Source organism: Lactuca sativa, chromosome 3, assembly GCF_002870075.4.
Source record: "Lactuca sativa cultivar Salinas chromosome 3, Lsat_Salinas_v11, whole genome shotgun sequence".
NCBI classification, from domain to species: domain Eukaryota; kingdom Viridiplantae; phylum Streptophyta; class Magnoliopsida; order Asterales; family Asteraceae; genus Lactuca; species Lactuca sativa.
The window spans coordinates 90868057-90880462 of record NC_056625.2 but is presented as its reverse complement, the minus strand read 5'-3'; the positions used below and the strand labels follow the sequence as shown (position 1 = coordinate 90880462).

At 32.5% G+C, this 12406-nt stretch overlaps 1 protein-coding gene across 3 annotated transcripts; it reads right to left on the bottom strand.

Moving 5' to 3' along the window:
• Positions 1 to 4785: 4785 nt before the first annotated feature.
• Positions 4786 to 8505, bottom strand: LOC111918584 (protein RDM16). Of its 3 annotated transcripts, none has more exons than XM_023914226.2 (5): positions 7776 to 8505; positions 7318 to 7611; positions 6634 to 7206; positions 6380 to 6540; positions 4786 to 5822 (listed from the first exon to the last, which is right to left on the bottom strand). In XM_023914226.2, the coding sequence occupies exons 1-5, from the start codon at positions 8364 to 8366 to the stop codon at positions 4937 to 4939; spliced, it is 2505 nt and encodes an 834-aa protein (XP_023769994.1). In that variant the 5' UTR covers positions 8367 to 8505; the 3' UTR covers positions 4786 to 4936. The 3 variants fall into 3 exon arrangements, with proteins under 3 accessions (XP_023769994.1, XP_023769995.2, XP_023769996.1); XM_023914227.3 differs by lacking the exon at positions 7776 to 8505 and having other exon boundaries at positions 7318 to 7441; positions 7519 to 7611; XM_023914228.3 differs by lacking the exon at positions 7776 to 8505 and having other exon boundaries at positions 7318 to 7436; positions 7519 to 7611.
• Positions 8506 to 12406: the final 3901 nt, after the last annotated feature.

The window sequence follows — 12406 nt, the reverse complement described above, 5'->3', positions numbered from 1 at the left end:
ATAGAAGAGTTTGGATGGTTATCTGCTATGGTAAGAGTGAAAAAGTGTTTACCAAATTAAACTATAAAGTTCTATTATATTGGAATTAATTTTTGTATTGCTTATCTTATTAATCACAACATATCGTCATATGGATATGATTGTTGCTCGAGAGGTGTCTACAAGGCGCAAGTTAGACGATTATTTCGCCTTATTTTTTCAAGTTCATGCCACGACAGGATTGGTCTATTTTTGCTTCCGAAAACAATACTTGCGCTGATAAGGGAAAAGCATTGTGGGACGTTGATCGGATGAGTGATTTATTTCTTACTTATACATATAAATGTCAAAAAATAAGCATTAGATCCTAGGAGAGCTAGGTTCGACACATTGACGTTAAATGTGTATGACAGTCTTATTTTAAATGGTAGCTATCGATCGCTAGAAAGTAAGGGTCGATTTAAGAGATTTGAAGAGGAAATGGCTATCATTTTGCATAACATTCTAAAGTGAAAGCTTTGAAACTGGAAAAATGTAGTCACTTCCTCTTCAAATCTCTTAAATCACTCCTCACTTTCTAGCCACCGATAGCTGCCATTTGAAAGAAGATTGTCATACACATTTAATGTTAGTGTGTCGAGTCATAGCTCTCCTAGGATCCAATGCTCATTTTTGACATTTATTGGAATATAAACTTGTTAAACAAAAAAATATTTAAAGCTTAGGAATTGTATAGTCAAATATATTTGTATAAGTAAAAAACAACGTCCCACCATGCTTTTCCCTTATCAGGCCAAGGATTGTTTCTGGAAGCAAAAGTAGACCAATCCTGTCGTGGCAACAACTTGAAAAAATACGGTGAAAGAATCGTCCACCTTGCGCCTTGTGGACACCTTTCGAGTAACAAATGTATCCATATGACAATACGTTGTGATTAATAAGATAAGTAAACAAAATTAATTTCAATGTAATAGAACTTTTTAGTTTTAATTTGGTAAACACTTTCCCACTCTTACCATATAACCATCCAAACTCTTCTGTCCCTAATAATAAATCAGAAAATTTTAGAGACATCGCTTCTTGAGATAATCTTTGGGTAACATGGAGGCGTGGCTTATTCTGATAGAAAATTGGTAGTGGAGTTGTGCCTAGTTGCAAATATGGCTCTAACAAGAACATTCCTGGCTGGGGGACAGTACTCATGGATGTGGATGGCTCTAAGCTACGTGGCCTCTCTAGGTGTGTGGTCATATGAATCATCATTACTCTTGATTTCGACTCCTTGGTCCAACTGATGCGTCATTTTTTGGTTCGAGAAACTTTTGGTAAGTTTTTGGAGTTAAAGTTTTACTTTCATGGATGGAACGGTCTTATTTTGGGTTTGTTAACTTTAATAATGTGATATTTAATGTGCTTAATCCTGAATGTGGGCTTTGAGAAGGTTTTTATATTGTAAAAGTTTGATATTTTTTAAATCTTGGTAAAAACCCATGGTTTTCACCAAGGATATCTATGTGGGAGATTGGCACCCTTTTTGGTTTTCATCAAACGATAACCCCAGTTATCTGTTACTATAATTTCTATTTTATCTGTTATTTGCAGTTTTATTGCAATTCACAAATCACAAAAAGGTTAATCTTTACTTTAGTTTGCTAGGAGTGAAAATTTTCTGAATGGTGCCTTGAATGTGATGACATCTTTCATCTCCGAAAATGATTTACCAGCTTTTGATGGTGAAAAGGGCCATATCCATATTCAAACAAATATGGAAGTATATTGTTATTTTTTTTTATGTTGCAAATTTTGTTTGTTCCCTGTAGGGTATGTAAAAAAACAAGGAAGGAAACAAGTTGATGATACGAAGTACTGCACGAGATCTAAGAAAATGACAAAGGTGACGTGAAAAAATAGTAATTGTATGAAATTAAGGAACAACATGCCAAATTGTCGAATTATGTGTTTATCATTGTCATTTTTTTCTAAAAGTTTTACATCTTTTATATTAATTGCTCGTGTTTAATTTAATTAATATGAGCAAATGACCATTTTGCCCTTTTTTGATTAATAGGTAGAAATAGAGGCTTTAACCATGGACCTTGGACCACATTTAGAGCTCCAACTATTGGAGGTAGCCTTGCACCAGGTTGCAAAGATAATGTTAAATTTTTAGCATTTTTGGAAAAAAAAAACATCTGATGGAGTAATCAGAAACTATAGAATGAGTTTCAGTATTGGTTGCAGTTAATTGGTTATACAGAGATGGTGGAAGCCTCTCTATTATTGTATGCTAAAAGTTAATAAAATCATGTTTTCATTATATATAGTAGATTTTTTTTTGGAATAACACATTTATTAGAGTATTATTCAAGCATATGATAAGTAGTGCTTATTTGGAATGGATTCAAAAATATTACTAGACTTATTTTTTTACCTTTTTTATGTTGTAGTTACATGGGACAAAAGAGTGGTCTGTTGCTGTTAGGATTCCTTTTAAAAATTAACGATAGTGATAAGTTTTACTCTAAATGTTCATAGTCCTTGATTTCATGGTTATGTATGATCACATTGATGATGTCATATTGGAGGCATTGTTTTATCATAATATGAATGCATAGTTGCTGGTATGGTCCTCTCAAAATATAGTTATGATGACCTTTTTGCCCCTGGAAGTACATTGCTGCAAATATTAATTCAAAAGCTCACATGATCTTTACAATGCTTCAGTCTTGATGTGAAATTTAAGCTTCTTTTGAAATTTTTTGTTTTTTTGGTATAGTGTTGCATTATGTGTTCTATTTAAGTTTTTGATATTTTCCCTCTTGTACTTTTGCTTGCTACATGTTAGCCTTTAATATTATCTTTTTTCCATTAAAAAAAGATGTTCAAGTGAACCATCCATATGGACAATTTTTTTATTGTAAGTTTAGATTTGGTTTTGAACTAAAATAAACTGTAATTTAGGATCAAAGATGTCATATTTTACCAAAAGGAATTATAGAAAGGATGAAATTCCATGAAAAAATAAGCATCAAATTAACGTTCAAACTACTAATACTCTTGCCAAATAACAAAAATGAAGTGGATTTTCATTTTCAAATTAACTGGTAGTTCAAAAAAATACCATTTTCTTGATTCAGTACAAAGATACCCTTTTGGGTTTTAGATTGGTCCATAAAAGAAGAAATAAAACCAATTAAGGCAACATTTATTAACACAAATTCTAGAATTACTTAAACTTTAATAATAATATAATGTTATTTATTGCTTTTTTGCAAAATAAAAAAATGTTCATATAAATAGATTGTTGAAAAGTAGTTGTTTGTATGTGTTTGTATAATTGGAACAAATGAACGATATAAGTACAAAAAATAATGAATTTCATTGTACAATGCTATAATTGGAACAAATGAAAGTACAATGTTATACAAAAAAAAACCGATCGATTGTTTTTATGTCAATATACTCAACCAAATGTCCATTTATTGAAAAGTTGAGGGCTAAGAGAGTAAGAAACTGATTACACTCTTGGTAGGTATGTCACTAATTTTTTTTGAAGTTAATTTACTATTCATTGATTTTTAGGCCGAATGAACTTCGGCTAATCATGGATGATAAGAGAAAAAAGATTGAATCGCTACAAAAGGCATTGGGAAAGTTATGGGCCCCAACCAATGGGGACACTATAGAAGTTTCATTTTCTCATCTTAGGAAAAGCCCATTGATGTTGTAAGTCATGTATTTTAATATTACCTAGTTACCCTTGAACATATATAGAATATGATTGCGATCTTTGTTCTTTTATCTATAGATCAAGAGTCTGATTTACAGCAATTAACATGAAAGTATTAACCAAAAAAAGATTATCATTATAGAGATTAAACAACTTCAAAGTCTAGTCATTGCAAATGTTGAAGGGTGAGCTAAAATTGAAAATTTTGTAGGTGAAAGAGATTCAATTATGGTAGTTCTCCTTCCAAGAGTGTTTCAGTTATGGCAGTTCTCATTATTCCCACTCTTTTTCAACCTCCTTCAAAGAGTATTTCAGTTATGGTAGTTAACTAATGAAAGTGCGATGTTATACAAGAAAGTAAAATCGATATATGTTGTTTTTATGTCATGGGGTTGATTACTCATAATGATTTGTCTATTATGAGTTTGATTTCTTTACTGCAACCAAATACAAGGAAAAGCCTATTTGATGATCTTCATGGACAATACATGTATTTTTGAGTAATCTAAATATTTTTAGTAAATAGATTAGAAACTACATTCATTTGATAAAAAATAAAATCAATCAGTTTTTTTTAAATTCGTCAACCCGACGAACAAACGGGTATAACACTATTTGGTTTTAGGTTGGAAGAATCATCCTGAAGAATTAGGCGCTTCCTTTGTTTTAGATCTATAAACCTTGCATGTTTTTTAAACTAGTTCCATTCCTCAGATAGATCCCGATAGAGAATGAAAAAAATGCCACTGGTCAAGCATCCAACTTTACCCCACTTTCTTAATTATGAGCTGCTATTTTTATAACTTTTACATGCTATAATTTCAATTTAGGAATACGAGCTTAAAACTTCTAACATAAATGAAAAACTCTTAATCAAGAATCTTTCATATAAGCTTTTGTCCACCAACATCTTTCAAGAGTTTATTATAGTATATATATATATTTTTTGTCGAGCATTTCTACACCAATAAAATCTTAAGTTTAGCTAGTTTTATATATGATTATATCAACTTGTATTCTATAATACGAATTCCATCAAAGATAGTAACACACTTTGCTATAAATCCTACACCAGCTTGAAGCAATAATAACGACTGAGATAAGATCATTGACAAAATAAGTCTATTATTCAACATAACATCAAATTTGCTTCAAGTCTATCTCATCTCTCCCAGTTTTGGACCTTCAACAACATATACTCATCACACAAACCAAAAAAGATCCAAATCACACCTCATCTGTAAAATTAACGGCTAAATCCCAATAATGTCCAACCCCGGCATCCGAAAACACCCTTCGAGCCGCATTCTCAGTCCTACATTCATGCACCAAAAACTTATGGAAACTCTGTCTCGCCACACTCCCTTGCCACACCAACACACACTTATTCTTCACCTTCACATCCCCATCATCGCCATCATCCTCCTCCATATTCTCATCTTCCACAGCCGCACTCCAATCTATCCTCTTCAACATCAACTTCTGATACCTTTTTACCGATTTAACCCCGCCCTCCACCACAACCACACAAATACCCTCCGAAATCACCGCACACCCCGACAACCGATTCTCCTGTGCGTTCACGTCAACTTTAAACCTATTCTTCGGGTGTGAAAGGTCGTTGATTTTATACACGGACACAATCGTCTCGAGGGTATTATTGTCATCGAAAAGTTTGCGTTCTTTTTTCTCGCGGCGTTCGGCGGGGGTTAGTTTTCGGGCGATGTTGCGGTCGACGTGGGCTTGTTCGCGTTCGGCGGCGGCGCTTCGGATTTCCATTTCGAGGCGGGTGGGGTCTTGGGTGGCTTCTGAGCCGAGGACTTTCATGAGGTTGCTCATTTTGACTTTGGGTTTTGGGGGTTCTAGAAGGCCTTGGCGGATCATTTCTTGCCGGTTTTTTTCAGTGGCTAGGCGGCGTTGAGTGCGGAGCTTTTTGCGTTCTTTTTGAGTGAGTTTTAAGGGCTGAGGTGGCGGCGGGGCCGGTTCGGCTGGCGGCTCGATTGGGCGGGGGTGTTCTCGGTATAAAGTTATCTTCTCTTTTTTTAGTATGTCTTCTGGTGGCCCGCCTTCTTCCAGGTTTCCATAAGTACCAGGTTCAAGAATTGTCACATCCCTGCAAATTATTTATTTAAAGAAAAAAAAAAGTTAATAGCGAAAGATGGACAACAAAAATTCAAAAAGATTACTTTTCTGGACCGAAAAGGCAAAAATATTCATTTTTGGACCATACCGAGAAAAAATCGATATAGCACAGGGACCAAAAGTGTAAATTACTCTTTTTCTTTTTTGTGAAAAGGCTTAAAAAGATTCATTTTTGAAGCATACCAAGACAAATTGATAAAGCGTAGGGACAAAAATGGAAACAATATACACTTTTGGACCATACCCAAGTAAACTGATATAGCACAGGGACCAAAAGTGTAACTTACTCATCTTTTTCTACTGTTAAATAGAGAAGAAAAAGGCAAAAAGATATATTTTTCTACTGATAAATTGATATAGGACAGGTACAAAAAGGGCAGAAAGATTCTTTTATGGACCATACCCAAAAAAATTGATATAACACAGGGGTTAAAAGTGTAACTTAATGTTGTTATTCTACAGAAGCTAAAGAAAACATACCAAAGAAAATATAAAAAGCTGAAATAGTGAAAAACTGGAATAACTTACCACCACTCAATATCAGGAATAGGGTCTTTCGGCTTTTCTTTGATGATAATTCTCTCAGCTACTTCTATGAGATTTGGGTTGATATCAGGTTCAGCTTTAGCCTTAGCAAGATGTGCTTGTTTTGCTTTGAACTCTCTAGCTTGTGCTTCACCAAATTGACTCTGCAATCACAAATTCCAATAATCCGAAATCTAAAAATGAAACCGGAATCAGGAAAGAATGAATTAATGAAATTACAGAAGTTAGATAGATACCTTCAACTTAATGATTTCGGCCTCTTTAGCCCATTTGCCTTCCTCAACAAACTGAAAGGTCATCTTTTTAGGTCTCAAAAGCTTGGTTTTATCTATTCCCATTCGTGGATCAAAGTGAGGGTTTTTATCAGGGTCCACTTCTAATTCTGGTTTCAGAATCTGGAATGCATCTTTCTTCTGTTTGTTAATGTTAACTTTAAGTGTGCTCAGGTTGTTTAACTTTGGTATATTTACCACGTTGCCATTTTCATCTACTTCCCTACCCAATGCATCCAAACGAAGAACAGGAGCTTTTGCAGGCTTAGGTTGACCAGTCACCTCTGGTGCCAGCTGTCCTGGGAACATGTTTATAAGTGGAGCAAATTCCGGGTCTTGTCTGAAACCCATCTTTGCAGCAAGTTCTTGTGCCCGTTTTACAGCTTCAAATTTTGGGGCAGTTAGTCCTGCAAGTTGGGGCAGCCCTCCACCAAGTGGGGCAGCATTAGCAGTTACAGATTGTGGTGGAGGAGGGGGTAATCCTGAACTAGATGGAGCTTTCAGTCCCTCTCTTGCTGAATCTGCAACCTTGTTTAACTGCAGAATAACAAAAACACAATTATACAATGGCAAATTATAAAAACTTAATATTGATTGATCAAAATGGTAGATGAACATTGAATACTGATATTTAGATTGATGACTTACCATGGGGATCTTCTTCATCTTCTCTGCAAGCTCCTTTCGCTTCAGTAAAGTTGCTTTGGCCTTAGATAAGGCATCGAGAGAGATGCCTCCACTCTTGCCAGCATCTGTAGAAGTCCCATCTGTACTGGATTTCCCAGGAACCTCATGAGATCTGTTACTATTAACTCCTTCATTTTCATGTTTGGTAGAAATTGAAGATACCTTAGGAGGAGGAGGAAGAGGAGGGTGGCTGGATGCCAAAGGGGTCTCATGTGGGGTTCCATATGCCTTACTGCGTGATCCCTGTGCACCACCCTGCAGCCAATAAGTATGAAGCACAAGTCAAAACAAATAAACAAGGATGTGTGTGAAATAATAACATTTAACATACAGGTGTAACAATCATGGTTTCTGAATGTGTAAAAGCCCTAGATATTTGATCTACTTCATTGTAAATAAAGAAAGGAACAGAAGCTTACATTGGCATTGGAACCACCATTGTATTCATCTTTAGGTTCGCTCTTCGTCGTTGTCATTGTTTCCCCGTTTGATTTCTCTTGTTGCAGTTTATCTTCATCGTTATCAATAAAACTGGTCTCTTCTTTCTTAACTTTATCCTCAAATTTCCTCCTCTCTTTCCTCTCTTCTCTGTCTCTGTCATCCTCAGCAGCGGCAACTTTGTCCTCAAACCGCCGCCTCTCCTTCCTCTCATCCGCAACCCTAGTTCGTTTATCGCGAGCATCGTAATACCGATCCTCCTCATCACTCTCTCCACCTCTATCTTTCCTCTTGTGATTGTGATGCCGTCTGTTATCCACCGATTTCTCTCTCGGTTCCCTATCTTTGCTGCCTTCTCTGTCGTATGACCTCTCACGCTTAACCCGATCTTCAACATCTTCGGATCTCTCGCGTTCCCCCCTGCGACGTCGATCATCTCCATCGGCGTCTCGGTGTTTATCTTGTTTGGAGCGGTGGTGGTCATCAGAGTGCTGGCTGCTTCGATGCTTGTAGTCTTTGGTTGAATCCTTATCCCTGTCGCGATCGGAATCTCTATGTTTCCGGCTTGACATCTCGTTCTATCCTTTCTAGGGTTTTGTGAAATCGTACAATCTCTAGTCGTTTCACCACAAAGGAAGACGAGATGGAAAAGAATCAGAAATCGAAGTAGTCGGATTAGGGTGTTTATTGGGTAATAGGTGCTTGCTAACTTAGCCCAGATTTGGTATATATAGGATTTCGTGGGCTTTCTGTTTTCAAATAAAATCTCGAGAAAATCACAAAATATCAAGTAACAGATTTTATGAAGGGATTTGGCATATTGGTTTTCATGACTGTTTTTCATATATAGAATTATTAATTGAATACTATTATTTTTCATCGATATGTTTATTAATTGATTATTATTATTATTATTGTCATAAAAACCAGCATGATCATTATGTTATAAACTTATCATTTTTAAATTTCATTATGAGTTGTGAACTTAATTTTCTTTTGACAAAAATCAAGTTTAAAATTACTATTTTAAGAAAATATGAAGTTTCAAACTCCATGTTAATATCAATCCTACTTTTCTAAAACAAATCAAATTTTTTTTTAAAAAAAATCAATTTGGTTTTTGATATATTTAATGATGTCATTTTATGGTTCCAATTGTACAGTTTGTCTCGACATCTAGAATTGTTTTAAGTATCATGGAAGACAATATAATGGTATCGAATATCATATAACATTATTTCATACTATATATATATATATATATATATATATATATATATATATATATATATATATATATATATATATATATGATAAAAAAAATATGCAGATTGTGATATCAAGTTTTTATCGTCTAAGTTGTTATTAAACAGAGACTTGTCGTCGGGGTAAATGCAATGAGCTGACATGTAATATGTGGTATGGAAAAACTACATCATGAATGGGTCAAACATGGTTTTAACGATATAGTAGTTCTAAAAAGAGTTTCTTTATGGAATAACTTAGACATATAAAGCGGTCTAAAATTGACATCGAAACAATAATAAGTTACCCGAAGTTGCATGAAACTTTAAGATGGTATATGAGATAATAATATCCCTAAAGGTCTAAGAAACGATGTCTACTTCTTGGTTTGATTGCAACTCACACAAAAATGTTTCAAAGAGTAATTTTTAAGGCGAGTTGTCAACGTTCAATAAGTATCTATTCGTTTATATAGCTTTAAAGAAGTTATCATCAAGCCAACATGTTCTCATATGTTTGTAACATTTACACATTCGTTTATGAGATGTAATATGTATACATTCATTTTGCTAAATGTGATATTTTTCATGAAGTATATGTACTACTTTTACAGTTATTTTATATAATCTTTAAGACTTTCACGTAACTATGGTGTCCATATTACATAATATATTACCAAATAACACACCAGTTATATAAGAATGATTTGATTTACGTTCAATGATATCAAAAGAAAGATATTTAAGATGGAAAATCATTTACTTTAAAAAAGTTTTGGTGTGTGGAGACAAACAATCACATACACTTAGGGTCATTGACGTGTTGCTATATGTTTAACATTCTATGTATAACTGGCCTCCTTTTGTCAATCCATAAGGTGAAATATGTCGAGAATAATATGAAAATAACAAAAAATAAAATGTATTGTTGATTGTATGTGAAGCTATGAGGCCACACATTACGAGGGTGTTTGAGATTGTTTATTTAACTCCAAAAGTGTTTTTTTGTCAAAAATGTTTATTGGCTTGTGGTGGTAAGAAATGAGTTTTTAAAAAAATGTTTGGATTAACTTTGTGACGGTAAAAACCAATAAATTAATAAGTGGTTTTTTAAAAAGTTTTTTGGTTGGCTTATATATGTAAAATGATCGAAATTTGCATGTTTAGGATTGTGAGGAGGGGCGTGTTTAGGTTTTGAGAAGTATTCCTTACTTCTCAAAACCTTCTTTTTTATGCTTTATCAAAAAGTCAAATCAAAAAACATTTATCATAAGGTCAAATACTTTTTTAGTTTGTTGGCTTTTTGAAAAAAAAAATCAATAAATTAATAAGTCATTTTAAAAAGAAATCTCTAACACCATATAAAGAACACCATGAAGGAACATATGAATAATAATATTTATATTATATAAATTTATTATTTACCAACTTGAAAAAATAATGAAATAATAGTTTTTTTATTTGTTGGCCAAAAGCGGAATAAATAAATATATATTTTATTATAAGTTAAATAAAAGACTTTATTTAGTTAAGATGTCAAATAGTTAATTAATATATGAGTTTGTTATTTATATATTAAGTAAAACATAAATTATTGTGTATGGTGAAAAATTGTTATGTAATCACTTCCCTTAAAATGCTTGAGAATCTCATCAGATCCCTATTTTAATAAAAGAATAGGTTTAATCTCCTATTGACAAGCGTCATACAATTAGAACACCTCATTAATGTTATATATCATTTATCATGCCACTTGTCAACCTATTAATTATTCATTTCAAATTTTATTTTTTTTCATTCTAATTACATTAAACTAATAATTGATTCTTTTATTTAAATTTCAAATTTCAAATTTTCTCACTCTAATTATATTAAATTAATAACATTAGATTGAAAAATAAAATAAAATTAATACATATTATAAGATGATATAATTTCATGTATTTATTTAAATCAACGATTATAATTTTATATAACTAAAAAAAATATCTCTTAAATAATAATTTATTTAAAATAATTAATTAATAATTTTGACTTTTTATATGAAAGTTTAATTAATTTTATAATTGTGGTTCTCACGGATTATAAACTAGTAAGTATTTCAAGAGTTGACAAGGACATAACTGAATAAGAAGGTCATAACTAAATATTAATGCTACACATTTAAACCCTTAAAAGTTATCCTCCCCTTTTAATGATTGGTGTTGCATCTCCCTCTACATTTCTTATCATTGACTTGAAGCAAGCACAAAGAAGACCAATCTTAACCTATTAGTTAGTCTAACAATTCATGTTCTTACTATGTGTGGATCATTGGTAAAGGTTGTATTTTCTTGATAATTGTTCTCCAACACCAAATGACAATATAATTGAGATAGTAATTCTAACACCATATGACAAATATATTGGAGGTTATTTTTTTTTTAAAGAAAAACACACATACCCTTTAATCCTACTATTCCCCAACATCAAATGATAACAACATGAATCAGGTAGTAAGTCTAATATAATATGGATGATAATTAGTTGATTTATGTTTGTCCTAAGTACATATATGGCTATTAAGGATATAAAAGATAAAAATGTTCATTTGCTTTCATTGTGCATAATTACTTAAACGTATTAGAATCATTGATACCAACACATAAGTTATGCAAACTTAAACTTGATGCTATAGAAGTTATACATTTCACACCATGAAACCATTAGGGCTGTCAAAAATACATGGAAGTTACGGAAAAAACGGAACCTAAACATTTTGGGACTAGTTTTAGGTCAAGTAAATGGTTATGGGACCATGTATCAGATATTTTCTAACAAAAATAAAGGTTTGGGATGGTTATACTATTATGATTAATACTCGTCCAATTATATGATCTCATATTTCATCCTATTAAATATTCCTGAACCATTTATTTTTTATAATACTTATAATTCTATTATTAATTTATATGATTTCAAAGTTATATTTAATTAATGTATGGTATATTATAAATAGAAAGTTACTTATGTAATTACTATTTACTTTTGAAAATGGAAACTATTGATATTATTTTTAATATTCATATTATGATCTTGATTAGTTTATTATGAAATTCAAATACCATAAGTTTTTATGGTGATGATTATGTTTATGCTACATTTGTTAGAAAATAAATTTGTTGATATTGTTAGAAACTGAAATTATTAAACAAATCAAGTCATTTTTTAATGCGATTGAGATTAGGCTTCAAATAACGAAAGTTCTAATGGGTAAAATTAAACTTGTTAATAACATAAACGAGATAACCAAAACCTGCACATTTACTCGCAAACCCAATGGTTATTTACTAATATAGTACCCGATGGAACCAAACCAAGTTTGGGAT

Bases quoted from the DNA above. Each gene is read 5' to 3' on its own strand.
- LOC111918584 (XM_023914226.2), bottom strand. From the start codon at position 8,366: ATGTCAAGCCGGAAACATAGAGATTCCGATCGCGACAGGGATAAGGAT. The intron at 6,541-6,633 runs GTATCTATCTAA...TTGTGATTGCAG, and splicing joins CCGAAATCATTAAGTTGAAG to AGTCAATTTGGTGAAGCACA. The intron at 5,823-6,379 runs GTAAGTTATTCC...AATAATTTGCAG, and splicing joins ATTCCTGATATTGAGTGGTG to GGATGTGACAATTCTTGAAC.